At 44.5% G+C, this 27,767-nt stretch overlaps 1 protein-coding gene across 3 annotated transcripts; it reads right to left on the reverse strand.

Annotated features, from left to right (window-relative positions):
• PTGR1 (prostaglandin reductase 1) lies at positions 1-27,490 on the reverse strand. Of its 3 annotated transcripts, XM_065656778.1 has the most exons (12): positions 27,441-27,490; positions 21,823-21,898; positions 11,110-11,215; positions 10,242-10,348; positions 9,288-9,333; positions 8,522-8,581; positions 7,150-7,317; positions 5,482-5,599; positions 5,064-5,219; positions 3,394-3,499; positions 2,239-2,357; positions 1-741 (listed from the first exon to the last, which is right to left on the reverse strand). In XM_065656778.1, the coding sequence occupies exons 4-12, from the start codon at positions 10,345-10,347 to the stop codon at positions 631-633; spliced, it is 990 nt and encodes a 329-aa protein (XP_065512850.1). In that variant the 5' UTR covers position 10,348; positions 11,110-11,215; positions 21,823-21,898; positions 27,441-27,490; the 3' UTR covers positions 1-630. The 3 variants fall into 3 exon arrangements, with proteins under 3 accessions (XP_065512850.1, XP_065512851.1, XP_065512849.1); XM_065656779.1 differs by lacking the exon at positions 21,823-21,898 and having other exon boundaries at positions 27,441-27,465; XM_065656777.1 differs by lacking the exons at positions 11,110-11,215; positions 21,823-21,898; positions 27,441-27,490 and adding an exon at positions 10,462-10,532.
• Between the last annotated feature and the right edge of the window lie 277 nt (positions 27,491-27,767).

The raw sequence follows: 27,767 nt of genomic DNA on the forward strand, positions 1-27,767 counted from the left end.
ACTGTGAGATCTGCTGGGATAACTAAGTGCTTGTAATATTTTAGCTACTCTGTGTTAGCTGCAAAGAGAACTATAACACAAGCAAAGTATCCATTAAGAGATATATTTTTTTCTTTCTGTTATCTCAGAATAACTGAGATATCTACATTTCTTGATTAAAGTTAAAAAAAAAAAAAGAGCCAGCCAGTGAGGAGGCTGGGAATCCCCAAGTGGTGTTAGCCTGTTCTTTGCTCTTTGATATTAGTTAAAAAATTTCCTCTTGCCAAGCTCTGGGCCAAATCAATAGGTAAACATTAGTCATCAGATATGCTATCATCTGTCAAAGCTTTTGGAATTGCTTTTCCTTTCTACAGGCCAACACATAGAAAGGTTCAAGCTACTATTAAATCTGTTACAGTTCTGAGGAGATTCACTAGTTTTAAGGCTTTCTTTTTTGTGTATAGCTTTGGGAATCAGCTCTCAAGTTCTTCAAGAGCAAAGCCATTGGCATACATTATGCTTATTAGCTCAATTATTAATGGAAGTTATCATCACCAGCAAAAAGACTGAAACATGCCTTTTGATTAGTGAGTTAAAAGCACTTAACAGAATCACATTCTACTGTGCCAGTCTCCCAGAAATATCCGATCTTCAGACTTTTACAACAGCTTTTCCAAGATTTTCTCCCTTAAACAGTCCGATGAAAGCCATTGGCATGTTCTCAAATCCCTCAGTGACGTGTTCATGGAACTTCAGTTTTCCCTGTCAAAAGGAAGAAAGGAAATTGATGAGTTTTTGTTCACCAGCTGCCTAGTTTTCACCATTGTCCCCCCTGTATTCAGCGCTGGTGAGGCCGCACTTTGAATCCTGTGTTCAGTTCTGGGCCCCTCACTACAGGAAAGGCACTGAGGTGCTGGAGAGAGTTTAGAGAAGGGAAACAAAGCTGGTGAGGGGCCTGGAGCACAAGTCTGATGAGGAGCAGCTGAGGGAACTGGGGCTGTTCAGCCTGGAGAAAAGGAGGCTGAGGGGAGACCTGATCGCTGTCTGCAACTGCCTGAAAGGAGGTCGTAGCATGGAGGGGGTTGGTCTCTCCTCACATGTAACAAGTGATAGGACAAGAGGAAATGGCCTCAAGTGGTGCCAGGGGAGGTTTAGATTTGATATCAGGGAAAACTTCTTCATGGAAGGGGTTGTCGGGCCTTGGAACAGGCTGCCCAGGGAAGTAGTGGAGTCACCATCCCTGGAGGTGCTTAAAAGACATGGAGATGTGGCACTGAGCAACATGGTTTAGAGGTGGACTTGGTAATGTTAGGTTAATCGTTGGACTTGATGATCTCACAGGTCTTTTCCAACCTAAATGATTCTATGATGCTCAGGAGACTAAAATTGTAACCAAATTTTCTCTATCTTGTATGTTTCACCTGAAACATACAAGCTGGTGTGCAGCAGGGTAACTTTGCAAAACTAGGTAGGCTGTTGTGAGCATCTGCTTTCTTTGCAAGACCTTCTACTTGGAGTTGTAACACAGAGCAAAAGTCACTGCTATAAAAACACACCAGGACAGATTTAGTGCTACTTGGCCTCCAAAAGATAGGCAGGTAGGGGATTACTTTGTCAATGCCAGGCCTGTCTTTACCCATATGGAAGTATGGAATTGCAAATCCAAGTGGTCAAAAGCTAAGCTATCCCAAATCCCCTTGTAAAAGCTAGAGCCTCTTAGCCTTTAGTGTTCACACTCACAAGCTTTTCACAGCCATGAACTGAGTGTTAAACTCAGCATCCATTTAGAAAAATAAAAATTAAGAAATTCCCTATTAAGACCCTTTAAAGCCCAAGTTCCAATTCTATTAAAACATCCATACTTGCCAGTAATTTCAGCACACAACAATGGAAATCCTTTCCCATACTACAAACTAAAGGAGACTTCTGAATGAGAAATGGAGGAATCATCCTAAATATTAAACTCTTTATTGCCAGAAAAGTGTTTTGAATTACCTGGATGCATCCTTTTTCAATGCCTACATGTATTCTGGAATGTATCTGCATCTACAAACTAATATTGCAGTTCTCAACAAAGCAGAAAGGATCAGGCATGTTCACTATGGCTTCAGTGTCCCCAAAAGGCTCAAAGATCAAGTCAGGTGGAAGAGAGGTATCACGCTGGGACCTCACCTCAACAGCTATGACAAGGGACTCCTTACAAAGAGGGAAGCTATGGTGTGAGTACACCTTACAGAAAACTACTCCTTCCTTCCTTACCTCCACGACCCATTTTAGCAGTGCCTTCAGAGCTTCCTCCCGGCGGTTATACCAGCTGCTCACAAGAAATCCTTCCATTCGAAGCTGTTTGAAGATCATTGGAAACTGCACGAAAGCACCTGCCAGAGAAAGGAACCAGCAAACCACCTGCAATATCAGTTTCATTTAAAATAAGACCCAAGAGCTCTTAGGCAGTAAAGACCACCAAATCACTTTGTTCCAGTTACAACCAACTGCTATTTTTTTCCAGGCAGAATTTTCAGGACAAAAGGCCAAGGATTCATGGACAGCCAGCCACCCAGGGAAATAAAGGCCTGGTCCATAAAGCTGCAGGGCTAAACACCTGACACTTCTGAAAACAGTTTCATTCACAAGTGGCCTGCCTCATCTTCAGCTGAGGGTTTTCAGCTGAATCCTGGAAATACTGTTCTCATAGCTTGTTTGATTAGCCTGCCAAGCTCTCGCACTCTTCCTAAATCTCAAAAAAAGTGATACACATTAAAAAAACAGTTCCCTCAATCATAAAAATGTGTAATAGTCTCCCCAGTCTCAAAAACCTGTGCCATTTTTAAAGTGATCCGGGAGTCCAAAGCCAGTCAGTTGTCAAAAAGAATTCAGACCTCCCATTTCTTCTAGAAGGCAAATTTGGAAAACGTAATGCTATTGAAAATGAATATAAAATCACATTAATCTCAGCCACATTTCTCAGGAGCTGCAGCAGCAGTTGAAATCTTACATGGAAAAACAAAACAAAACCACTAAGATGCCTCATCTAAAACCCCGAGAGAAATCCATTCCTTATCTAAAAGTACGTTTTGTATAAATGACATCATGCTACCACACCTGACTTCTACTGATCTCATCAGAGCCCCAGGGAATCCTGTTTCAAGTAGTTTAGTCTCTCCTTCCATTTCTAATCCACTGCTGTTCTCTATCCCATATGAGTGTGCACCAAGGGGCACAAGTGCCCGTACACACAAGGAGTGTGGTCACACTCCTGCTGTCCCAGAGCAGCTGTTAGTTACTCGAATGTGCACACATATATATACTTAAACGGCATACAGAAACAACAATAAAATCTCAAGACACTCCCATTAAATCTTTCTCTCTCACCAAACAGCAAATAAACTTAGACACAAGAAAGCAGTCTCATACCTTTCTGAGGCACAGTGTTATTGTACTGAGATATGGCTCCGCAGACCACAATCCTTCCAAACGTCTTCATCTGGTGGATAGCAACACTGGAAAATTCTCCACCCACCTACAAGAAACAGAACACATGCAGCATTAGAGGCAATCCAGTGCTGGGCATTGACTGCCAAAACCTGCCAACCTTGCATTGTTGCATCAACACGTTCCATCGAGGAGTGGACAGGTGAGTTCCACTACTCCAAAGACTAGGTGGCTGCAGAAACCCTTATACTTATCACCTATGAGGACTTAATGTCACTCTTGTAAAAATTAGTTACGAACACAGGGAATCAGTGTTATTTCTGAATCTGCTTCACAAAGCTTGGCTCAGAAGCATTGGGCAGAACTTGCCCTTAGATCCCTCCTCCTAAGGGGCATGTCTAGGGGCACTAAAAAGCAACACGTCTGCTTTTCCTCCACACCAGTCTGCACTTTTACCTTTTCACATTATGGTGATGACAAGTTTCAATGACTCCCTTCTCCCACATAGGGATGTGCTTTACTCAGAAGCTTTTAATGGAGCAAAGCTGTGAGAAAATTTACAGCTGGGGAGAACTCCGCACGGAAGTTGGAAGTGAGAGGCAAGGGAAGGATGTGACCATAAAACCTGTTTAAGACCTTCACTGTACAGGACATGAAATTTGGAAGGGTGAGGTAAGGAAACCAGGAGCTCCTGCCACAGAGGCAAGCATTTTTCCCTGGCACCATGCATTCATATTCACTGCCAGGGCAAGGCGGGTGCATTGCAACCCACACAGAATGACAGTGCCAATCATCCCTGGATCAGCGGACAGGCTGCTGAGAGAGAGACATGCTAAAGGGGTGATGATGGCTGCCCTTTAAAGCAGGTGGATAGCCAGGGAGTTTTAGGCCAATTTCTCAGCTAATACTCCTGTAACAGGCATTATATTACCAGGTATAATCCATACATTAGCTATACTACGAAATTTAAAAAGCCAGGGCTTGTTCTCTGGCTTGAAGGTGAACTGATATTGTTTGACTGCATCCACACTGTTAAACTCTCTTAGCCTCCAAAACAAGATGGTCATATTCAAAAAGCCTCTTGAGAACTGTCCAGAGCCCCCATTAACACCAGATGTACCTGGGAGAGGTCAGAAACCCTCTATGGGCCATTCCAGCAACTTTACAAGTGGGTCTTGAAACTGTTTTGTTGTCAGGTACCAGTGTAGCCACCTGGATCATGTGGGGCCATCCACACTTCGGTCCCCTTCCAGCAACAGCAGAGAATGGCCTGTGGTCCAAGGTGGGGCCAGGGATGGACTGGAGCTCTCTCAGCATCAACTGAATGTTCACCGTGACCCTCACCTCCTCAAAATGTGCCATACTTTCCAGAGAGTGAAAGCTTCTTTCTCTCCATTCCCAAACATCACCAAAATTCCAGCTTTGCCTTTCAGTGGTTTTTCTCTCTGTTACTGCCCAAGTCAGCCACAGAAATAAGTGTGGGAAGGGAACAGGAAAGCAGTAAGCTCTTACAGAGACCATTTTTCAATTAGATGGAGCTCAGTATCAAGTTCCCGGTGTAGTCTTCAATTAGATGTACACAATTTGAGTTCCTGCTATAGTTTATGGAAAATGACAGTCTGCTCATGGTAAGGCCCTCTCCCTGAACTCACATTGTCAAAGAAACAGTCGTAGCCATCAGGAGAGGCTTTACGCAGCGCTTCATCCAAAGATGCAACAGTCTTGTAATTAAAGGCTTCATCAAAGCCTAAGCTTTTCAGATAGGCAACCTTGTCATCTGAGCCAGCACAGCCAACCACTTTGCAGCCCTGCAAGGAAAGGAGAAAAGCATTTCTAAACATACCCTCACAACACAGGCTGACACTCACAGAGTGCTAGGTGGAGGGCTCATACTTAAAGTAAGGCTGTCATCACCACATGAGTTCCTGAGCTCTAGGAAACATGCATCAAGCTTTGCTAGATCCTCAGAATCTTGTGCCATCTCAAGACCTTACTGCAGGCATGCCTTCAGGGATGCTTGCCCTCATCATCATGCATGGCCTGCAAGTACGAGCAGTCCAAGGCACTCACCCCAATTTTAGCGATCTGCCCTGCCACAGAACCCACAGCACCAGCTGCAGCATTAACCAGCACCGTCTCTCCTGGCTTCATCTTGCAGACCTCCAGCAGACCAAAATATGCAGTGAGGCTGTGAAGAAAAAGAAAGAATGCTCAGTGAGGAATAGAAGATGCCAGACACAGAGATGACAACATTGAACTAAAATATTGTCACTATCAGAACAAGTTTCACTTTTCCTAGAATCATATAATAATTTTGGTTGGAAAAGACCTTTAAAATCACTGAGTCCAGCCCATTAATCCAACACCGCTAAGTCCACCTCTGAACTATGTCCCTAAGAATCTCATCTACATGCCTTTTAAACACCTCCAGGGATGGTAACCCCACCACTTCCCTGGGCAGCCTGTTCCAGTGCCTGACAATGCCTCCCTCATTCTTCATGAAATGCAAAAATGAACCCAAACTTCTTAATTTGGCATTTTCCACAGCCGTCCCAGAAAAAAGCAGATTCTCTACTGGGAAACAGGACACTGTGGCCGAAAACTACCTTAAGTGAAAACAGTTTTCCCTGTGCTCACTAGCCAAAAAAAGAAACACAAATCTGTAAGGTGACAACTATGTTACAAACTGGAAGAGAGAGTAAATCCAAGCTAGACATAAATCAGTAGACAGCTGGTATCTACCAGACTGAGGCAAAGGTTAAACAATACACATCGCAAATCAAAGCTGTCAGAAAAAGATAAAAATGGTGGCAAAAACTTGCTGAACTGATGGGCACACTGCTCCTGAGGACTACTGTGCAGAGCTATGGCTACTCGCTCAACACGAACCACTAAAGTTTAGCTCAAACATGTTCCACTGATCATATAAATACAGAATGACATCAGGCTCCACAAGCTTCCTGAAGCAAAATGAACAACTGGCCCAGAATCCCAACAAATTCTTCTTCTACCTTCTAAATTCAGGATTAGAGCTTCTCCCTAGGTCCGAACTGAAAGGGTGAACTGAATCCATCTAGCAGCTGTCTGGAAAAACACACATCTTGCCTGATGTCAAAATGAAATCTGAGAAGTTCTGCATCACACACAATGTTACAAACATTTCGAAAGCCTTCCATGACAACAGGGCTGGCCAAGTCCCAATTTCCTGTACAAACTACATAGAAAGAGAGAAGAAATTTGAGAAGATGCCTGAAAGACTGCAGAAGTGAATATGGATCCTGAAGCACAGCAGCTCTGTCTGCTGCAGTATGACTTAAAGGAGCTCTGTTTTGCTGCATGATATGACAGCTGTCTTTTGCCATTTTGGGGGCAAATCTGGAAATACGGTGATAGCAGAAGAGCCAAATCAGCAAAAGCAGACTAGTCCAGGTACCAGTGAAGTTTGAGTCTTTCCACTGAGGCTAATTCTAGTCCCTCCTGGATTCTCTTCCTACATTATTGCAACTCCTCAAGGAGAGGCACCATAATCTCCAAGGCAAATCTCTTCTGATCTATAGGATGGACTAAACTTCAGGCCCTCAAAAGGGTAAGGGCATCTGGAATTGCACACGTTCTTTACCAGAGTGAGCAGACAACATAGTGGCAGAACAAGATGAAGGAAAAACATGACACAGCTAGGCAGAAACATGCTGCACAGCAAAATCCATGAGATTGTTGCCTTTGGATCTCAAGACTTACCCTGGCATGCCAACTGTCCCAAGAGCCACAGATTTGGGGAGTGATTCTGGCCAATCAGATGGAAGGAGTAATAGCTCTTTCCCATCAGAGATGAAATGCGTTCTCCAGCCACCCTTAGCCACGACAAACGCCCCCACGGTGAAAGCAGGATTCTTGCTTTCTACAATCCTGTTTAAAAGAAGAAGAAAAAAAAAATACTCCTGTCAGAGACAAATCATTACTGGCTCTTCCCTCCTGTATTCCTGTTGTCCAGTGATGCAGGAGAAAGGAAATATTTCGCATCAGGACACTTAGCCCTCACCTGCTGATGCTATAGGCTTCTGATGTCTTTCCTGAAATGTCTACAATCTCTCATCACTAGGGGTATTCTGGTGAAAGATGATTCTAGACTCAGCCCTGCCCACAACAAATCCAACATTCCCACATTGATGCCAACTTTTTTTTGACTAGCACCAGTCCAGTGTGAATTCAGACTAGGCTTCTGTGAGCTAGGAGGCAGGAAAGAGGATGCCAAGATTAAAGCAAGATGTCAGAGACCGGCCATAACAAGCAGTTTCCTTCTCAGACAACCTGCACCTCATTTAAAGGTTGCAGAGCCTGAAGATGGAACCTCTTGGGTTAACAAAACCAGATAGAAAGCAGTGTCTAATAAAAGGGAGAAGTTCATACTTGCAGTCTCTCTATACCAAATGAAAATTCAACTTTTTTCCCCAATGGGAAAACTACATTGGGAAGGGGTAGGTAAGCAGCTTTGAAATATTTGAAACAGTTGCCCTTCTATTCATCAGGCTTGGTTGTAATTTATCCCAGCCCTCATATTCCTGCAAAGAAACACAAAAGTCAAAGGCCACAGATGTTTCTGGGCAGCAGCTTAGAGGCAGCACAGCAGGAACAAGCTGACAAAGGGAAACATCTGTATAGCTAAATTACCACAAGCTTGGGAAGGATGGATTTAAGGGTAGATAACCCTTTGGCTAGAGCCGTATCTTAGGCAACACTGAGATATTCTCAGCTGGAGTAGATGGCATGCACAGTTTCGGGCATGCAATTACTAGCACAGTAGATTTTAAAACGTGAAGTTGACACTTATGAGAAGTTCAATGGTTGATCCTTGATACCTCTGCTTGTAAAAAATTCCTTTGAAAACATTATTGCCAGAATATAATGATTGTATCAGATGCCTAAATGCTCTCCAAGAAGGCAAAAGAGGTTCTTAGAGAAAAACCACAATCCAGCCAATTACAGATAAGAATACAGCTGCAGATGTCGACTCATGTCAACAATAGGTAGTGCAGGCTGCAGATGTCCCGAATGCCAGTATATTCCTTTGAGATCTGCCATGTGTATGGATAACAAGAACTAAAGATCTTACCTGGCAACCTGTGAGCCGATCATTATGTCCCCTTCCTTCATGTCCCTTTGACTGTAAGGTCTGTAACACAGGCAGAGAGATGGCTTACTGCAAGCAACTTCAATGATGTCCCAGATATTCGATGAAGCAGTAGGTACAGTCTGACTCAGAAAGAGACCATAAGCAGTGACACTGAACAGATTGCAAAGAGATTGTTGCTGTAATGACATAACATGAGGTTTTCCATGGCCAGCCATTTAAGCATCCCATCTTGACTGAATGTTGGGCTAGACTGCTGGGGACACAACAACATTAATCTTCCCAGCCTGGTCCACCACTCCAAGAAGGCTGAGACTCTGACACTAGGGTCCACCAGACTTCTTCGAGCTACCCAGTCTCCCTTAGCTTGAACCACCACCTATTAACATGGGCATATCAGCAATTTCATATTTATAAAATGTATCCTTAAGTACAGGAAGCAGCTACTGCAACAGGGCTGCAGTCTCATTTGAGCCTGCTGCATTGCAGTGGAAGAGACATGACAAGGAACAACAGTAGAGTCCAAGAAAAGTCTAGGGCTGCAGCATCGTTATCCTAATGCCTGGCTAAATCTGGAACAGCTCTGTATTGGGAGTCTTGTAATTTACACACATTTTATAAAAAGCAGACAAAGGCATACGGGACTCTGGCAACAGGGGATGCTCCCAGTAAATGTTCTTTTGAGGTTTAAGTGGGAGATCAAATAAGATATCTTAGCGAGCAATTTAAAAAGAAGAAAAAGATATACCTCATGTAAGGATCAACACTGAGAAACACTGATTCAAGCAGCAACTCTGCAATAAAAGACAAAGCAAATTCCTGGGCATTAGCAGTACAGTAAAGCATAATTTCCATGAGTCAGTCTTTCAGCAAAAGCTACAGGAATTCAAAAAACCCATATCCCATCATCCTTTAGGGAAACACTACCAGAAAGGACTACTACCTTCATTAACTTTGCCTGGATTATTGCTGTGATGTTACAAAAGACAATTTCAATGGTGTCTCTTTAGCAGGCTAGCTTCTTTTCAACCCTATTTTCTTTATCTGCCTCCTCTCTTTGTAGAAAGCTCTAGACCCCATAAGCAAAACACTTATTTTCAATCCTGATATAAAATGCCTCAGCCAGCAGAGGGTGGTAAGAAACCTTGGCACAGGTCAAATATAACATTACTGCCTTAAACAGAAAGCATTAGGCTATCATTTCTAGGAAGCCTAATCCACTTTACTGTCGCTAGTTCTTGGGAAATACACTGTTAAACAAACTTTAATTTAAATTCTTATTCACACAGCAGTTTTGACCATTCGTCTCCACCTAATAATACTTTTCCTTGTGTGTGCTGCAGTGGTCTAGTTATTACAAGTTATTACTACTACTACCACTATTATTATTATTATTATATTTGTGTGATTAGGCAATGTGAGACTGCAAAAGGCTGCATGCTGGAGTTAGAGGAAGTCAGCCACTGTTTTAAGGGGTATTATCAGAAGGCAACATGTGTTAAAACCCACCAAACCCTTCAGCATGCCTGTTCATGGGCAATCGCCCTTCACTGCTAAGGTGCCTGGCTTGCCACAAGCCATGCCAACCCATTTTCAAAAATGCAAGCCAGAGAAACATACAAACAGCTCTACGGATGCACAGCCATTTGTCAGCAACCAGACAACCCCTAGAAAGAGTAAAAGTAGGTGGCACTCCACTTACGTCCATCCTTTAGGCTTGGCAGCTCTATCGTTTTTAGTTCAAAGTCACTGGCTTTGGGGAAACCATCAAAATGCTTCTTCAGAGCCCAGACCTTGGCAGTCACCATCCTGCAAAACAAACAGCACGGTCAAAGAACATCTGTCAAAGAGATGCCCAATGGTGCTGGGCTGGTCATGGGGGCTGGTTGAGACTTTATGAAGCATAAAAGTATCTTGATAACCTGCTATTACACAAGACAGACTCTGCTTGCATCCTATGGCAATATTTCTGTATGAAGAAAATGTCTGAAAAGCCCCCTCATTGCCTAAGCAACTCACAGCTGCCTGCAAACTGCCAGACCTCCCTGTCTGCTGGCAGCAAGCCCTGGTGTGGGAAGTCAGCCCCAGCAAGATGTACAGCTCCTGCTCTAAAGAAACTGAAGAGGGGAAAATCTACTAGTTTAGGAGAATAAAAAATCCCAGAAGGAAAACAAACAAACAAACAAACAAACAAAACCAAACACACACACCAAACCAACCAACCAACCAAACGACCCCACACACACGAAAAAACCCAAACACAAGACACTTAAAACTCACCCTTTTGCGTTGATTACATGAGATAAGTACTGAACGTAAACATTTACAAGCTTGAACAAAAGCGTGAGAAATACAAAGGCAAGAAAGACCTCTCTCCATGACACCTCGTATGTTGAAAGAAAATACTTCTCCAGTTGCCAAGGTCAGGGCTTGGAACTGGAAGCATACTGTCACCAGCATTTTCTATACAAGATGGAAACAAATTACTTGCATTTGTTTTACCCTCACAGCCCCTTTTTCCTTCCTATAAGCAAGCACATCAACAACGGCAAAGAAAGAGAAATTTATACTTAGAGCAGGCAGGTGGAAAACTGTGTCTTCTCCTGTCAAGGCCTGTCAATAGCCTTCTGCACCGGACCCAGTTGGTGGCTGGACTCCTTCAGTCACACACAGCTTCTAAAAGGCAAAACCACCTGCTTTTATTGACCGAGTAAGTACCGCCCTTAGTCCATTTCCACTGGAGCAAATGTAAACCCTCAATAAGCTTGTCACAGGGCATACTCAGTGTGATTCACCTTTCTCCTACTAAGATTTGAGATCACCCTTAACAGACTGCCCCAACTCAGCAGGCAGGCAAGTTGCACAGGAAACGTTCTGCAATGTGCCAAGCCAAACACGAAAAGCTCACAGTCCTAGAAACCATGAAATACGACAGTGTGGGGACCGAAACTATCTCCCAGAGCAGTTTCTTCAAATCACATTTTACCCATCCAGCCCTAAAACTCTTAATTAAAAGTGAATATAGAATTATTTGTTCAATCCATCATTTAACACAGCCAATGATCCATACGTACACCACTATGACAAGGGGACACTACCATGACATTTACATAGTGAGATGCCTGCAGGCCCTCAAAGGACACCCGTACCCACATCTGTGGCTCTGCCATCTGCACTGTTCCCAGTGCACCCACCAAAGCATCAGAACTGGTGTGGCGGGACCTCTCCATGCTGGGACTGCTGTGCATTGCAGAGCCACCTTAAGAGACGGCAGAAACCTTTGGCTTTTTGCCTCAATTGTGTTGCAATAAGGCATGTGCCATGAGAGAAAACTTTGTCCAGGGACTGTCTTCAGCTTTTATTTTTCATGTGAAAATAATCAAGTAGAATATGAAGGGTGGAAAGTGTGAAGAGACCAACACGTAGTGGCAAAGACGAAAGTACTAATTAGGAACAGAGATCTGAGTAAATCAACAAAACGTTTTAAAGATGCACAAACAAGGACCAGGGAGAACAGGGCAAGCTCTCTGTAATTTAGTATAAACCAAAAGCCACCAGACCAAATAACTCAACAGCACTCAGCAACTTTCTGTGATGAGCCAGGGATATTCCTGGTTCCTCAATGAGAAACACAGAAAAGGTGAGGAATTCCTGAATTACAAGTGTGTGCTGGGGAAATCATCTACAGCAGGGCATGTATAGAAGCATAGAATAGTTTGGGTTGGAAGGGACCTTCAAAGCTCATCTAGTCCAGCCCCCCTGCCATGAGCAGGGACATTTCACCCAGATCAGGTTGCTCAGAGCCCCGTCCAGCCTGGCTTGGGATGTCTCCAGGGATGGACCATCGTCCACCTCTCTGGGCAAGCTGGGCCAGGGTTTCACCACCCTCATTGTAAAAAATTTCTTCCTCAAGTCCAGCCTGATCTGCCCTCTTTTAGTTTAAAACCATCACCCCTTGTCCTATCACAACAGGCACTGCTAAAAAGTCTGCCCCGTCTTTCTTACAGGCCCCTTTTAAATACTGAAAGGTTGCAATAAGGTCTCTCCAGAGCCTTCTCTAGGCTGAACAACCCCAACTCTCTCAGCCTGTCCTCACAGGAAAGATCTTCCAGTGCTCTGATCGTTTTTGTGGCCCTCCTCATCAAGCTTATTGTCAAAGCATCCCGCATTCATCAAATAAGCAGCCAAAATCAGCATTCCTCACATCCCACATACAACCACAAGAAGAACCATGCTAACAGAAAACTTATCTGCAGCAATTGCCATCTGACCTAAAAAAAAAAAAAAAAAAAGCAGTATGTGGCACTCCCCTGGCATTCCCATCTGCTGCTGTATTTGCTTTGGTATCATCTGGTATCAACATTGCTTATCTGTACTTTTCAGTGACAAAAGATACTGTGACAATGCAGCAACAACAAAGCAAACTCAGCAAAGGGTCTTACAGGAGCAAAAGGTGAGAACAGAGTTAACACAAAACTGACCACACAAGCACAAGAAGGTGTATGTCCCAGAAGCGTGTGCTGTGTCCAGACACAGGTACCCAAGTGCTCCAGCCAGGAATGACCAGGCACAAGCGATGGTGACCAGGCTGGCACCCATGAGCCAATGTGCCAGCAGTGATTCAGAAACATTTGTCTCCCATACAGTCCCATCTCTGTGAGTCATCAGTTTTGACTCCTCACTTTTTGTCTCTTTTGCCTGTGTGCCTTAAGGCTCCAGCCCTGTTCTTTACATTCCCACCATCGTCTCCTAATAGCTTGATTCTTCAGTTCAGTATGAGTACAGGAACATGCTGTCCCTTGTTTTAGCTTGTCCTTTGTTTTCTCTATGTGGTAATCTAAGAAGCTGCACAAATACGTGCCATAATCCTGATGATCTGCAAATCTAGGTGCCATCAGTATTGGCCATTTCTACTTTTTGTGATACACGGATTTTTCAGCAGAGAATGATCCTTCCTCCAAATGATACTGAACAATTTTTGTTACATTTAGGCCTAATTTTGAGAACAAGACAAATTTTCTGGTGACCACTTCTCACCTTTTACTGAAATTGCAATTATCATAGCCATCTCAAGGCTAGTGATGTTTTCTGTAGGCTGCAAAACGAAAAGCCCCAAACCAAACAAACAAAAACCAGAACACAGACACATGCTTGATGAATGGATTCACAAACCAATTTCCAGGTTAACAAACCAAGATTATTTTGTATTTTTAGATATAAAATCATAAGGACTGTTAAGGAATATGTTGCTTAAGAGTATTAAAGAACTCTAAAGCACAAACAGCAGTGATGCAACATGTGATAGCCACAATCTCAGGTCTAAGAGCAGTAACCACTGCGCTGTAAAACTATTTTGTTGTCAGTGTCAGTGGGTTCAATTAACACATTTCTTTTATGTATTTTCTGTAGAAAGTGTTTCCTCGGCCATTATAATCATTACTGCAAAGAGGCAGCCATGATAAAAACTTGAGAAAGGACAGTCCACAAAGATGATAAAAAGACTCTTCTAAAAATAATTAATTTCTGGCAAGTCCTAGGAAAAAAAGGAGGTGATGAATTTCTGTCTGATATTTTTACAAAAGAAACATTAAAGCTTTTCCTGAAATTGAAGTCCAAAGCAGCATTTATTCTGATGTCCTTCAAACCCATCTTGTACTTTGGTCTAGCCCATCGAGTTTTCAAGGAATAAAGTTTTACATCAATCTCTATCAGCTTTTTTAATAAAATCAGACACCTAGGAAATGGCTTAGAGACTCTCGGCTTTGTGTACTAACGATACAGGTAAGGAAGAAAAGCACCAGTCTGTGTTCAGACACTGCAGTTGGTGCAAACTGCAGCAGAGCTGCAGGCAAAGCAGCTTCACACAGGTTACTACAGCTCAATCCTCAAAATCACCATGGGGAAGGAGGTGCACAATTCAGGGGAAAACAGGAGAGAACAAGGAAAGAGGTGAAAATTGGGATCCCATAGAAGAGACTAGCAACTGGAAAAGAAGGTCAGGAATAAAAGAGAAGACAGACTAGTCTGAGAAAATCAAGAGAGTTTGACTGGAGGTGGAGGAGATGGTGGTGATACCTGGAATTTGGGAATATTCACATTAAAGTAGAAGAGTGGAAATGCTCTCAAGGGAGCACGAGTCAAATCAGCAAAGTTAACTTTCCCTAAATAACTCCAACTAACATTTGTATCCTGTGTGGTATGGTTGCCTAGCCTGGGCTTGCCCAAATCCACCCTTGAGGACAAAATTGTCTTAGAAGCCTGTTAGTTACAAATAAGTTCAACTCAAATTTCAGGTTAGTTTAATAGTTCATCTTGCTGCCAATCACAATTAATTTGCAGATATGGCTGTGGTACTTGTTTCCTTTCATCTCCATTCTGAAGCAGGAACAGCTATGCACCCAGCTACATTGGAAGAAAAGGGTATCATTAGAAACTGAGTAAAGTATATCTCTCAGACATAATCAATTTGTAGATTGGTGCTGAGGAAAAAAACGCCAACCACCACAACAGCAAATTTGTTCAGGAAGATATCGTCTCATCTAGTCCCTTCCTCCAGACCCAATTTAAGCACTCTCCTGCAGCATTTCAAAGCAATCAGCCAGGCACCAGCATAAAGGACTTTCTAAACACTTCTACAAAGAACAAACAAATGAACTTAAAAGGACTTCTTGGCATTAGAGACTACCAAGGGAGTCACAGTCCAGAGGCTACCTCGGGATTCCCCATACATGACAGGATTACCGATTATCTGGGAGTGAATACGGCCTCAAATCATAAGTGCCTGCAAGTCTTAGCAAAACTTGTCTATTCCTCACCCCTGGTTTACCTACTACAATGCTCTCTCAGAAATTGTTTCCTGTGGTGTAAAACAAGGCAAAGGCACACCACCCCCACACTACTTGTGGCAGACACTATACTTCCAACATCTGAGCAAGCATGACGCTGCATTATTGAACAGTGAGTCTGCAACTTCTCCTCCTTATGCAATGTTATGAAACCCTGGAAGGAGGTCAAAGATTGGAGGTGAGCAGCCACTGCCTGGTAGAGAGACTGTGCTGTTCTGCACTTTGTTCAAAGGCTGTAATTCCAACAAAGGTTCAAAAGTCCTGCAGAGCAAGTGCACATAGGGACGGGAAAAGGGAAGCCAAGACCTGCACTGAAATGGGGCAGTTGCCCTTCAGCTTTTAGAAACTGCACATAAAACGACAATCTTAAGAACTATGTCTGATAAGAAAGAATAAACAAGAAGCCCATAGATAGGAAGGCAGACAGGACACAGCAGGTGACCTGGACTGACAAACCAAGCCAAAGCATCTCTAAGGGCCACCTGTGATTCCCTGGTCACTGCGGGACCCTCTCAAGCTTCTTTCAAGCACTCTTTCTACTTCCCCCTTGCTTAAATGTTGATATGGTCCAATCACATGCTGCAGCATCAGTAAATGCAAAGTTTCATCAAAACTGTTGAGACATCCTGCAACATAGTGTCCCTTCATACATTTGCAGGTACATGCCTGTTACTGCACTACCCAGAGAAATGTTTCATTTACTTGATTTTACAGCTGCCAAAGAAAACTCAGGTTTTTTAAAAGCTCCATTAAGCTTAAATTTCTAGAAGACTCCATTTAAATTAAATCCTAAACTTCTGACTATGGCAAGCAAGCAAGCAATTTTAGTTTAGGAGGAAAAAGACAAGAAACCTCAAGCTGGTATCTGATGTTCTAAAGTTACTGCAAGAGCTTCAGGACTTACTAAGTCTGTCTGTTGGCTGCTCCTTTCCACATTTCTCATTACTTACCTCTACAAAGGTTAAGCACCCTTGTCTCTTTCAGTGTAGTGTATAAGACAGCCCTGTGCACTCCAACGGGAACTTACAAGCATACTTTCAAGCACCAGCAACCCCCCTGAATCCTCCTCCTGAATTTCTCTAATATGACAAGGGCAGATTCATCCTTGAATTGAGTTCTTGCTCATGACACATGCAAACAGCTTCTCCCTCAAGAAGGAAACTCGCTGCTCTAGCCCCCCTAGCATATCCGAGAGATACCTGTTACCACTCCAATACATCCATAGTACTGAAGAGACTGAGATGGATAAATGAAAAGATAAAGAGATAAGAGGGAAAAAAAAAAAGAGAAGGGAAGTTGTCTTGGTTTAACCCCAGCTAGCAACCAAAACCACAATAGCCCCTTGCTTACTCCATCCCCTGTGACACCTCCAAATAGGGGAGAGAATTGAAAGGGAAAGGGGAAACTTGTGGATCAAAATAAGAACAGTTTAATAAGCTAACAAAAGTAATACTAATATACTAGTAGTACTACTAATAAATATAAATTGAAAACAAAGCATAAAATAAGTGATACTCAATGCAACTCCTCATGAACTCCATCCACACCAAGCAGCCAGCCCCAGGAAGAGAGTAAAAAGGTCAAAGAGGCAGAAAAGAACCACAGACCAACTACAAAACAGCAGAGCAGCAAAGGGCCCAACTAAAGGAACTCCTGAATGGAACTCAACTGAAACGAAGCTCAACTGGAATGGAGCACAACCAGAATGGGTCTCCTTTCCTGGAAAACCCAGCTCTTGATAAATATGAAACATGATGCTAATGGCATGGAATATTCTCATTGCTCAGCCTGGATGTCAGTCAAAGTCTGTCCCATCCACTTCCCCCTTCCTAGCTGCCCCACATCTGTAGGTAGAGTAGAGAAAAAACCTTGGTCTCCCAGACAACAGCTAAGATAACATTAAGTTTTTATATTCTCTCTGTTCCAACTCAAGAACACTGGAAAGTTACTTGAAGAAACACATTCATTCTGTTCTGGGGTGTTGTCTTCTTGTTCTCAAACTAAATCGAAACAATGACCGTGCTAGCTACAAAAAGAAGAGTTTCTAATTGCATGAAGAAATTAACTTGATTTCAGTGAAACCAGCACAGAAGTCAGTGAGAGTCTAAGGAACTGCAGTGTCAGGGTGGAAGCACAGAGCAGAGATCAGCACCTGCTGTATCACTGCTTTAGACAGCAGACAGCATCTGGCAAAAGGGGCCTGAGGACCTCCCTGCTCCCACAGTGCACATCAGCTCAGCAGAGTACTTTAAAGTTATATTCCACAGCAACTGTAAAGTGGTATACCTGTGCAAAACACCATCCTACAGGCCCAGTGCCACAACAGAGGAGGCATCCTGCAGTGACGTACAGCCCCTGGCAGATTTGCCTCTCATCACTGATCAAAACTGGTCACTCGCATCCGCTCTAACTGAGACATTTCCTATGGTCTGTAAAAAGGAGCATCCATCTAGCCCTGCCAGGGGGATGCGATACTGGCCTGTTGGTCACCAACACAAGTGAGCTAATTGGTGATGTCATACCTGGGCTGTAGAGCTGTGCACTGGTGGAATTCGCAGTCCTGAGGGCTGTGGGACAGCAAAGAGTAAACTCAGGACCCTGGATTTTAGGAAAGCCAACTTCCAGCTCTTCAAGGAGTTAGTCAATGGGACCCCTGGGAAACTGCCCTCAGGGACAAGGGAGCAGAAAATACCTGGCAGATCTGTAAGGAGGCTTTCCACAGAGCACGAGAGCTCGCGATCCCCGGATGTAAGAAATCGGGTAAGGAGCACAAGAGGCCGGCATGGCTGAGTCAAGACCTGCTGGTCACACTGAAGGGCAAGAAGGAAATGCACAGGCGGTGGGAGCAGGGACAGGTGTCCTGGGATGAGTACAGGGACACTGCCCGGTTGTGCAGAGATGGGTCAGGAAGGCCAAGGGACAGCTCGAGCTGAACTTGGCAAGAGACACAGAGAATAACAAGAAGGGCTTCTACAGGTATGTCAGCCAGAGAAGGAAGGTCAGAGAAAGCGTATCCCCACCACCACCCCCAATGAGCAAGACTGGGCCAACTGGTAACGGCAGATGAGGAGAAGGCTGAAGTACTCATCAAATTTTTTGCCTCAGTCTTCACTGGCAAGATCTCTTCTGACACTTTGTCAGTGGACGGACCGCACAGCAGGGTCTGAGGGAGCAAAGTCCATCCTGCTGTAAGTGATTACCAGGTTCGTGACTACTTGAGGAACCTGAACATACATAAATCTGTGAGACCTGACAAGATGCATCCCAGAGTCCTGAGATAACTGATATTTGAAAAATATCAACTGAAAATATCCAATTGATATTTGTCCAAAACAGAACCAATTATCTTTCAGTGAATTTTCTTTTCAGCTAAGTTCTTCTAAGTAATACTAATAATAATAATAAATAATTAATTAATAACTAATAATAACATGGAGAGTGGGATCAGGTGGACACTCAGAAAGTTTGCAGATTACACCAAGCTGAATGGTGTGGTTGACATGCTTGATGGACACAATGCTATCCAGAGGGACTTGGACAAGCTCAAGAAGTGGGCCCATGTGAACCTCATGAGGTCCAGCAATGACAAGTGCAAGGTCCTGCACCTGAGTCAGGGCAACCCCCTGTATCAATACAGGCTGGGGGATGAAGGGACTGAGAGCAGCCCTGCTGAGAAGGGCTTGGGGAAACTGGTAGATGAAAAGCTGGACATGAGCTGGCAATGTAGGGAACTGATTGTTCCCTTGTACTCAGCGCTGATGAGGCCCTACCTCAAACCCCGTGTTCAGTTTTGGGCCCCTCCCTATAGGAAAGACATTGAGGTGCTGGAGAGAGTTCAGAGAAGGGTGATGAGGCTGGTGAGGGGTCTGCAGCACAAGTTTGATGAGAAGCAGTTGAAGGAGCTGGCGCTGTTCAGCCTGGAGAAAAGGAGGCTGATGGGAGACCTTGCTGTCTACAACTACCTGAAAGGAGGCTGTAGCATGGAGGGGGTTGGTCTCTTCTCTCAAGTAACAAGTGACAGGACAGGAGGAAATGGTCTCAAGTTGTGCTAAGGAAGGTTCAGATTGGACATTAGGAAACACTTCTTCCCAGAAGAGGTTGTGAAGCCGTGGAACAGGCTGCCCAGGGAAGTAGTGGAGTCACCATCCCTGGAGGTGTTTAAAAGACATATAGATGAGGCTTTTAGGGACATGGTTTAGTGCTAGATTTAAGTTACAGTTGGACTCCATGATCTTAAGAGTCTCTTCCAATCAAAATAATTCTATGATTCTTGCAGCCCAGAAGGCCAATCATTTCTTGGGCTGCATCAAAAGGAGCGTGGCCAGCAGGTGGAGGGAGATGATTCTGCCCCTCTGCTCCGCTCTGGTGAGACCCCACCTGGAGTCCTGTGTCCAGCTCTGGAGCCCTCGGTACAGGACAGACATGGACCTGTTGGAGAGGGGCCAGAGGAGCCACCAAGATGATCAGAGGGCTGGAGCAGCTCTGCTGTGAGGACAGGCTGCGAGAGTTGGGGTTGTTCAGCCTGCACAAGAGAAGGCTCCGGGGAGACCTTATTGTGGCCTTTCAGTACTTAAAAGGGGCCTGTAAGAAAGATGGGGACAGAATTTTTAGCAGGGCCTGTTGCAATAGGACAAGGGGTGATGGTTTTAAATGTAAAAGAGGGGAGGTTCAAGCTAGACATGAGGAAGAAATTTTTTACAATGAGGGTGGTGAAACACTGGAACAGGTGTTACCTCTGGTACTTTGCGAAGATCAGCATCTCTTCAAACGTGCAAGACTTAAAGTTGTCATCGTCAATCCTTCAGGGAAGCATCATACATATTTCTTGCAAGCGGAGATTCAGAAGACAGTCAGTCCTTCTCCAGACTTCTGGTTTCTCTGGCTACAGCTTTTCCCACCCGAGAACCCCAAGCATGCACTGGTCTGTCGCACTTGTGTGCTGAGGGGGATTGCCAGCCTTTTAAGGTCTCACTGTCTCCTCCAGGACCTTTCTTTTCAAGGGTTGTAAATCTTAATGGGAATATTAGCTCATGAGAGGAATAGGCTCGAGCAGATAGAAACCCACCTGACAAGGAGACTGCAGTGTCACCACAGAAGAAACAACACCTAGTAGGTATTCAACTTGTATAGATCAGAAATGTACTTTAGTCTCAGTTATCTGACAGAACGAAGGTTAGAATTTCTAAATTGCCTGCTTAATATGAATAAACACCTGCTGAGTCTGGTGTTTAACCTTTGTTCTTGCTTCCCTTCTCAAACTGTAAGATTAGTGAATTTCAATGTCCTAATGAAACTTTGAATAACTGACTAGATTTGCCAGTTCACCTGTGGTCCCAAATTTCCCAGGAAACTGAGCCATAACCTACACTAGTGGATCTTGGATGCTGTTGATTGGTGCAAGGAAATCTGTACCTGCTTTAGACTGAGAGAAGCATGTTTTTTTCACATGAAAAACATTTTAAGCAAATAAAGCTGCATAAACACAGCAAAGAATCAGATACAAACACGTCACTGATGCAATCTCTTGTAGCATCCTTACTGCCAAACTGGTGAGATAAATTGGTGCATAACTGGATAAGAAGGTAGAGGATTGCAGGATTGTGCTCAGTGGGACAAAGGCCAGTTCGCAGCCCATTACTAGTGGCATCCCTTGGGGATCATATTAGCAGCCATAATGTTTGATGTCCTTATAAAACACCTGGACCTGAAAGGACAGAGTCCTTCTCCACCACCCTGAACTTAGACCAGTTGCATTTGGAGCGCCATGTTGAGTTCTCAGCTCCCCAGTACAAGAAAGTCACTGACATACTTGAGCAAGTCCAGTGTAGGGTCACCAAGTCGATGAAGGGACTGGAAAATGTAACATGAGAAAAACTTGAGAGAAATGGCTTTGTTCAGCCTCCAGAAAGCAAAAGCTACAGGGAGATTTACAACTTTCTACAGCTGCCAAGACAGTACTGAGAAAATGGAAACCAGCTCATCTGAGGGGAGTGCACTGCAGCAGGGTAAAACATGATGAATGTAGCTTGCAAGACAGTCTTTTCCAATGATATGTGGAAAGTTCGGGGATTTCCCCCACCCCGAACCATGACAGGGTCAGATATTGGAACAGGCTGCCTCAAGAGATTGTGGAATCTCCATCATTCAAAATTTTTACATCACATGCCTGTAAGCAATCTGATCAGTCTGGTCTGGCTTTGCCCAGGTGTACAGACTACATGACCTCTCAAAATCCCTACCCTATTCTTCTGTGACTACATAATGGCAACTAGAAATCTAATTATAGAATCATTTTGGTTGAAAGAGACCCTTGAGATCATCAAGTCCAATCATAAGCTAACTCTAGCCCTAAACCATGTCCCTAATTTCATATTTATTTATTATTGCTGGTTTTACTTATTATTTAGCATAGGTTTTTACAGGATATCTTCAAAATACCTGAAGAACCAGAAAACTCTAATGGGAGATTTATTCAGGATGTACACACTGTAATTTCTTTCACCAGAACTGAGTCCTGAGAAGAAAAAAAAAAAAGAACAGTTATCTCCTCTGAATGAAGAATCAACATCACTAAAGCATGATTTGCAAAAAAACCCCACCAAAACCCAGAAAACAACCCTTACAATATGTCTACCAAAAAAGCTTTGTGTTAAGTTCACCCCATGAGATAAAAAGAAACAGGTGTTTCTTTACCAAAATAGAACATCATCTTTTATATATCTGCTGTGACCATGCTTTCAGTCCTTAAGAGATTCTAGTGAGCACACTAGTGGGTTTCAACAAACCCACGTCTTTCTGAACTGATATTATCATTAATTTTGTGCTCTATTATCATATACTTACTAAAATCAAACCGTTTCCCAATTCTTAAAGTACTCATTTCACAAACTAGTGAAGATACACTATACATTTACCTTTGTAGAGTGACTTCAGAGCTAGGAAAGTTATCTGCTATACATTTAGTACAATGCACATTATGGTATAATAATACTAAAAATTATCTTAGATAAGCAGCTGCTAAAAATACCTTTACCTTCCTCAAACCACATGCTATATTCATTCCAACATGCTAACTCCATGTTAGGCAGCTGCAACTTTTTTTTTCCTTAAAATTGAAGATTATAACTAAAATAGCACATTTTACCATTAAGCCAGATGCACTCATTTTTTAGGGCCTATGAGGTCAAAGGTAGTATGCAGCAACTTAAGAATGGTGAAATTATTCCTCTCTCTCATGTCATATGCAAACAGAGAACATACATGGTCATCTTTATAGTGGAAAGCCTTTCACATCAGAAGTGGTATGCTGGTTTGACTGAAATCGAGTTAACTTTCTTCACGCAGTTAGAAACTCTTCTTTTTTGCAGCTAGCACAGTTGTTGTTTGGATGTAGTTTGAGAACAAGAAGATAACATGCCAGGACAGAATCGATGTTTTTCTTCAAGTAACTTTCCAGTGTTCTTGAGTTGGAATGGAGAGAATGTAAGAGCTAACTGTTATCTTAGCTGTTTTCTGGAAGCCAAGGTCTTTCTGGGCTCAATCTGCAGATGTGAGGCAGCTGCTAAGGGAGGCACAATGAGACGGACCTTGACTGGCATAGAATCGTAGAATAGTTTTGGTTGGAAGGGGCTGTCAAAGGTCATCTAGACCAGCCCCCCGCCATAAGCAAGGACATCTTCACCCAGATCATGTTGCTGAGAGTCTTGTTCAGCCTGGCCTTGAATGTTTCCAGGGATGGGGCATCTCCCTCCTCTCTGGGCAATCTGGGCCAGTGTTTTACCACCCTCATTGTAAAAAATTTCTTCTTCATGTCTAGCCTGAATCTCTCCTCTTTTTGTTTAAAACCATTACCCCTTGTCCTTTCGCAACAGGTCCTGCTAAAAAGTCTGTCCCCATCTTTCTTATATGCCCCCTTTAAGTACTGAAAGGCTGTTCCTTCATGGAAGAAGTGCTTGTACAGATAGCAGCTTATTCCCACTGTCTCACACATGCTCTAGAAAGTGAATGCAAAAGCCACGTTATTAAGGCTGCTACACGACACCTGGATATGTGTAGAAGATTACTACAGGCGATGACCTGAAAAGCATCCCGATTACCTGCCTGACGGCTGTCTCAATTAACTGGTAGCACTGGGAGCAGCGCATGGACACACACACGCTGTACATGGCGTGCAAAGCCACACAGAAGAAGCTGAGGAGCCCAATCTGCTTTTGGTGCTGGAGCCACTGGTCGAGCCAATCTGGAAAACACCTGTATTTGGTGCTGCAGTAGAGCTGTGAGCAGGCTGCCAGCACCCCGGGCAGGTAGATGAGTGACAGCATGACATAGGCCATGCAAGGCAGCGTTGTGTTGACCACCTCTATAGCGACCTTGTACAACTTTTGGGAAGAATATAAGGCTGTTGTTAGAGGATGTAGGGAGGCAACTAGGAAAGCTAAGGCCTCCTTAGAGTTAAACCTGGCAAGAGAGGTCAAGGACAACAGAAAGAGCTTCTTCAAATACATGGCAGAGGCAATGTAGGCCCACTGATGAATGGGGTGGGTGCCCTGGTGACAGAAGATACAGAGAAGGCGGAGTTCCTGAATGCCTTCTTTGTCTCTATCTACTCTGCCGGAGGCTGTCCTGAGGAGCCCCGTACCCCTGAGGCCCCAGAGGAAGGCAGGGCAATGGAGGAGTTTGTCTTGGTTGATGAGGACTGGATTAGGGAGCAATTAAGCAATCTGGACATCCATAAATCCATGGGTCCAGATGGGATGCACCCATGGGTGCGGAGGGAGCTGGCTGAAGTCATTGCTGGACCACCCTCCATCATCTTTGCCAAGTCTTGGGAAATGAGAGAGGTGCCTGAGGACTGGAGGAAAGCAAATGTCACTCCAGGCTTCAAAAAGGGCAAGAAGGAGGACCCAGGTAACTATAGACCGGTCAGCCTCACCTCCATCCCTGGGAAGGTGATGGAACACCTTATCCTTGGTGCCATCTTAAGGCCTATCAAGGATAAGAGGGTCATCGGGGCAGTCAACATGGCTTCACCAAGGGGAAATCATGCTTGACCAACCTTATAGCCTTTTATGAAGACATAACAAGGTGGATTGATGATGGCAGAGCGGTGGACGTGGTCTACCTTGATTTCAGTAAAGCATTTGACACCATCTCCCACAGCATCCTCACAGCTAAACTGAGGTAGTATGGTCTGGACAATCGGGTTGTGGAGTGGACCGCAAACTGGCTGAAGGAAAGAAGCCAGAGAGTCGTGGTCAATGAGGCGGAGTCTGGTTGGAGGCCTGTATCTAGTGGAGTGCCTCAAGGGTCAGTACCGGGACCAATGCTGTTCAATATATTCATCAACGACTTGGATGAGGGAATTGAGTGTACTGTCAGCAAGTTTGCTGATGACACCAAGCTGGGAGGAGTGGCTGACACGCCAGAGGGCTGTGCTGCCATCCAAAGAGACCTAGACAGGCTGGAGAGTTGGGCGGGGAAAAATTTAATGAAATATAACAAGAGAAAGTGTAGAGTCTTGCATCTGGGCAGGAACAACCCCAGGTTCCAGTATAGGTTGGGGAATGACCTATTGGAGAGAAGTGTAGGGGAAAGGGACCTGGGGGTCCTGGTGGGCAGCAGGATGACCATGAGCCAGCACTGTGCCCTTGTGGCCAGGAAGGCCAATGGCATCCTGGGGTGTATTAGAAGCGGGGTCGTTAGTAGGTCGAGAGAGGTTCTCCTTCCCCTCTACTCTACCCTGGTGAGATCTCATCTGGAATATTGTGTCCAGTTCTGGGCCTCTCAGTTCAAGAAGGACAGGGAACTGCTGGAGAGAGTCCAGCACAGGGCAACAAAGATGATGAAAGGAGTGGAGCATCTCCCTTATGAGGAAAGGCTGAGGGAGCTGGGGCTCTTTAGCTTAGAGGAGACTGAGGGGTGACCTCATTAATGTGTATAAATATATAAAGGGTGGGTGTCACGAGGATGGAGCCAGGCTCTTCTCGGTGACAACCAACAGTAAGACAAGAGGTAATGGGTTCAAGCTGGAACACAAGAGGTTCCACTTAAATTTGAGAAGAAACTTCTTCTCAGTGAGGGTGACGGAACACTGGAACAGGCTGCCCAGGGAGGTTGTGGAGTCTCCTTCTCTGGAGATATTCAAAACCCGCCTGGACCCCTTCCTGTGTAACCTCATCTAGGTGTTCCTGCTCCGGCGGGGGGATTGGACTAGATGATCTTTTGAGGTCCCTTCCAATCCCTAACATTCTGTGATTCTGTGAACTTGTTCTTCTGCTGCCTGACGTACATGTGGATGACCTGCTGGATCAGGTCGTATGTGAAGAAGCAAAGAGCCCCAGAGCTAAAAAGACAAGAGTTTTCCAGGCTCCAAGAGGTACAGGGGCATGTTCTTGGTCTCATCGGCTGATGACATGCGGTCCATGTCCACAGGGGTGAAGCCTGTGGCTTGAGCAATTTCTGCTACAGTGCACTTGGCTTCTTGGTTATTTGAGCAAATCAGACCCTGCTTATATTCCATGCCATTAACATCTTGTTTTGTATTTAATGAGAGTCTGTTTTTCCGGCTTGTTAGTCCGGTTCTGGTTCTGCTCCGTTTTGGTTGAGTCTGTTAGGGAGTTCCTTTAGTTTAGCCTTTTGCCATTCTGCCATTTTGCAGTTGCCATCTGGGCCTTTCTGCCTCTTTGGTCTTTTCTCTCTCTCCTCAGCACTGGCTGTTCAGGACCAAGGTGCTCTCTCTCCTCCTGGGACTGGCTGCTTGGTGCAGACCGAGTTGGTGATGAATTACATTGAGTTATCTTTGATTTTATATATATTATTATATGAGTATTATTTTGTTATTTTATTGAACTGTTATCTCAATCCATGAGTTTCTCCCTTCCCTTTCAATTCTCTTCCCTATTTGGTGGCGGGGGGGAAGAGGTGGTGAAAGCGAGCAAGCAGCTACTGTAGTTTTGATCACTAGCTGGGGTTAAACTCCAACAACTGGTTCTTTATTCTAATTTTCTGATTTCAGCCCTTTGAAGAGCAACCAGGTGCCACCTGCTGTGCAGTCCAAGCAGCCGCCTCTCGCAGAAACTAATCGGGAACTGGCCTTCAGGCAAGAAACATGCAAGCACATTTGCCACAGATTGCAGATTTCTTACCAATCAAAAATGATTCAAAAATCCATTTTGAAAGATTTTCGATTTGCCAAATAAAAAGTGGCATGTAATGATGGCTATATAGTTACGTGCTGGACTGATTCTTCCCCATACTTAAAACCATCTTTTTCTTAGTATGTTGCCCAGATGTATCGGACATCAAGTGCCTCCTAGCTGCAGTACCTCCGGCAGCAGTGCTGTCACACTAATGCCTTGAACAGATCAAGCTGCGTCCAATGTAATTCTTGAAGCAAGAAGACATACAGAAAATTTTTCCCTGTACCGTAGACCTGCAGCCTGAATTATTTCAAATGATTAAAATAAGCTCAGACTATAAACTAGGTAGTTCAATACAACCGGTTTTACAGCAGGGCCAACGCTACATCCAGCTGACAGCACAACACGGGTCTGTTTTTACAGCAGCTGTAGGAAAGTAAATGCATTCGGCTGACTTTGCTTTTCTGCTCTGACCAATGCAGAAACGGCTGTTCTTCCAATGAGACGTGCTTGCAGTTTTTGAAAAGATTCTCTTTACTCTGCTCGACTGGGAACATTTCTGGAAATCACAGCAAGCGAGCTGAACAGGCATAATTTTTTTTTTTTTTTTTTGGGGGGGGGGTGGTGGGACTAGGGCCGGTGTGAGCCGAAGCACAGAACTGTACTTTAATTTAAATTAACGGCTATACAAAGACACTTGCCGCCGCAGCCTGGAGTTGGCACTCAAACTCCGCAGCCCCGACACATAACCCACACTAACGCCCAAGTGACTTCTCACCCACCCCGATCTGTCCTCTGTCACGGCCCGCAGACCTACAGCTGCAGCGCCTTTCCCTCACAGAAACAAAACACCCCCTCCCCTCACTCCCACCTCCCTTTTCCGCCATTTTCTGTCCCTTCCCGCCCCGATCACCAGACCTCTGCGCCTCTCAGGGCTCCAGGGGGGCCTTTCTTCTCAGCGCCCGCCTGCCCGTCGCGTTCGCCTGACCTGAAGGTGCCCGCCGTCCCCTCACATCGAGGGGCCGCGTTATGGATGTGCTCACTCCTCCTCTGTAAAGGAAGAAGGAGTGGACCTAGCCCCTCGCTTCTCTCTCCAGGAAGAGGGGTGCTGGGCCGCCCGAGGCAGGCAGTGTCGGGGCAGCTGCCATCAGGCACCGCCTCTAACGGTCGGCGGCTCTCGGCGCCACAATTCAAGCGTTGCCGGCGGGGGCTGTGAGAAGGTGGTTTCGCCGTCAGAGCCGCTAG

The sequence above is a fragment of the Caloenas nicobarica genome, chromosome Z (genome assembly GCF_036013445.1).
Source record: "Caloenas nicobarica isolate bCalNic1 chromosome Z, bCalNic1.hap1, whole genome shotgun sequence".
NCBI classification, from domain to species: domain Eukaryota; kingdom Metazoa; phylum Chordata; class Aves; order Columbiformes; family Columbidae; genus Caloenas; species Caloenas nicobarica.

Coding starts and splice junctions, on each gene's coding strand:
- PTGR1 (XM_065656777.1), bottom strand. CDS start 10,493: ATGCAAGCAGAGTCTGTCTTGTGTAATAGCAG. Junction 7,318..8,521: donor ATCGGCTCACAGGTTGCCAG/GTAAGATCTTTA, acceptor TCTTTTAAACAG/GATTGTAGAAAGCAAGAATC. Junction 5,600..7,149: donor GGGACAGTTGGCATGCCAGG/GTAAGTCTTGAG, acceptor TTTTCTTCACAG/CCTCACTGCATATTTTGGTC.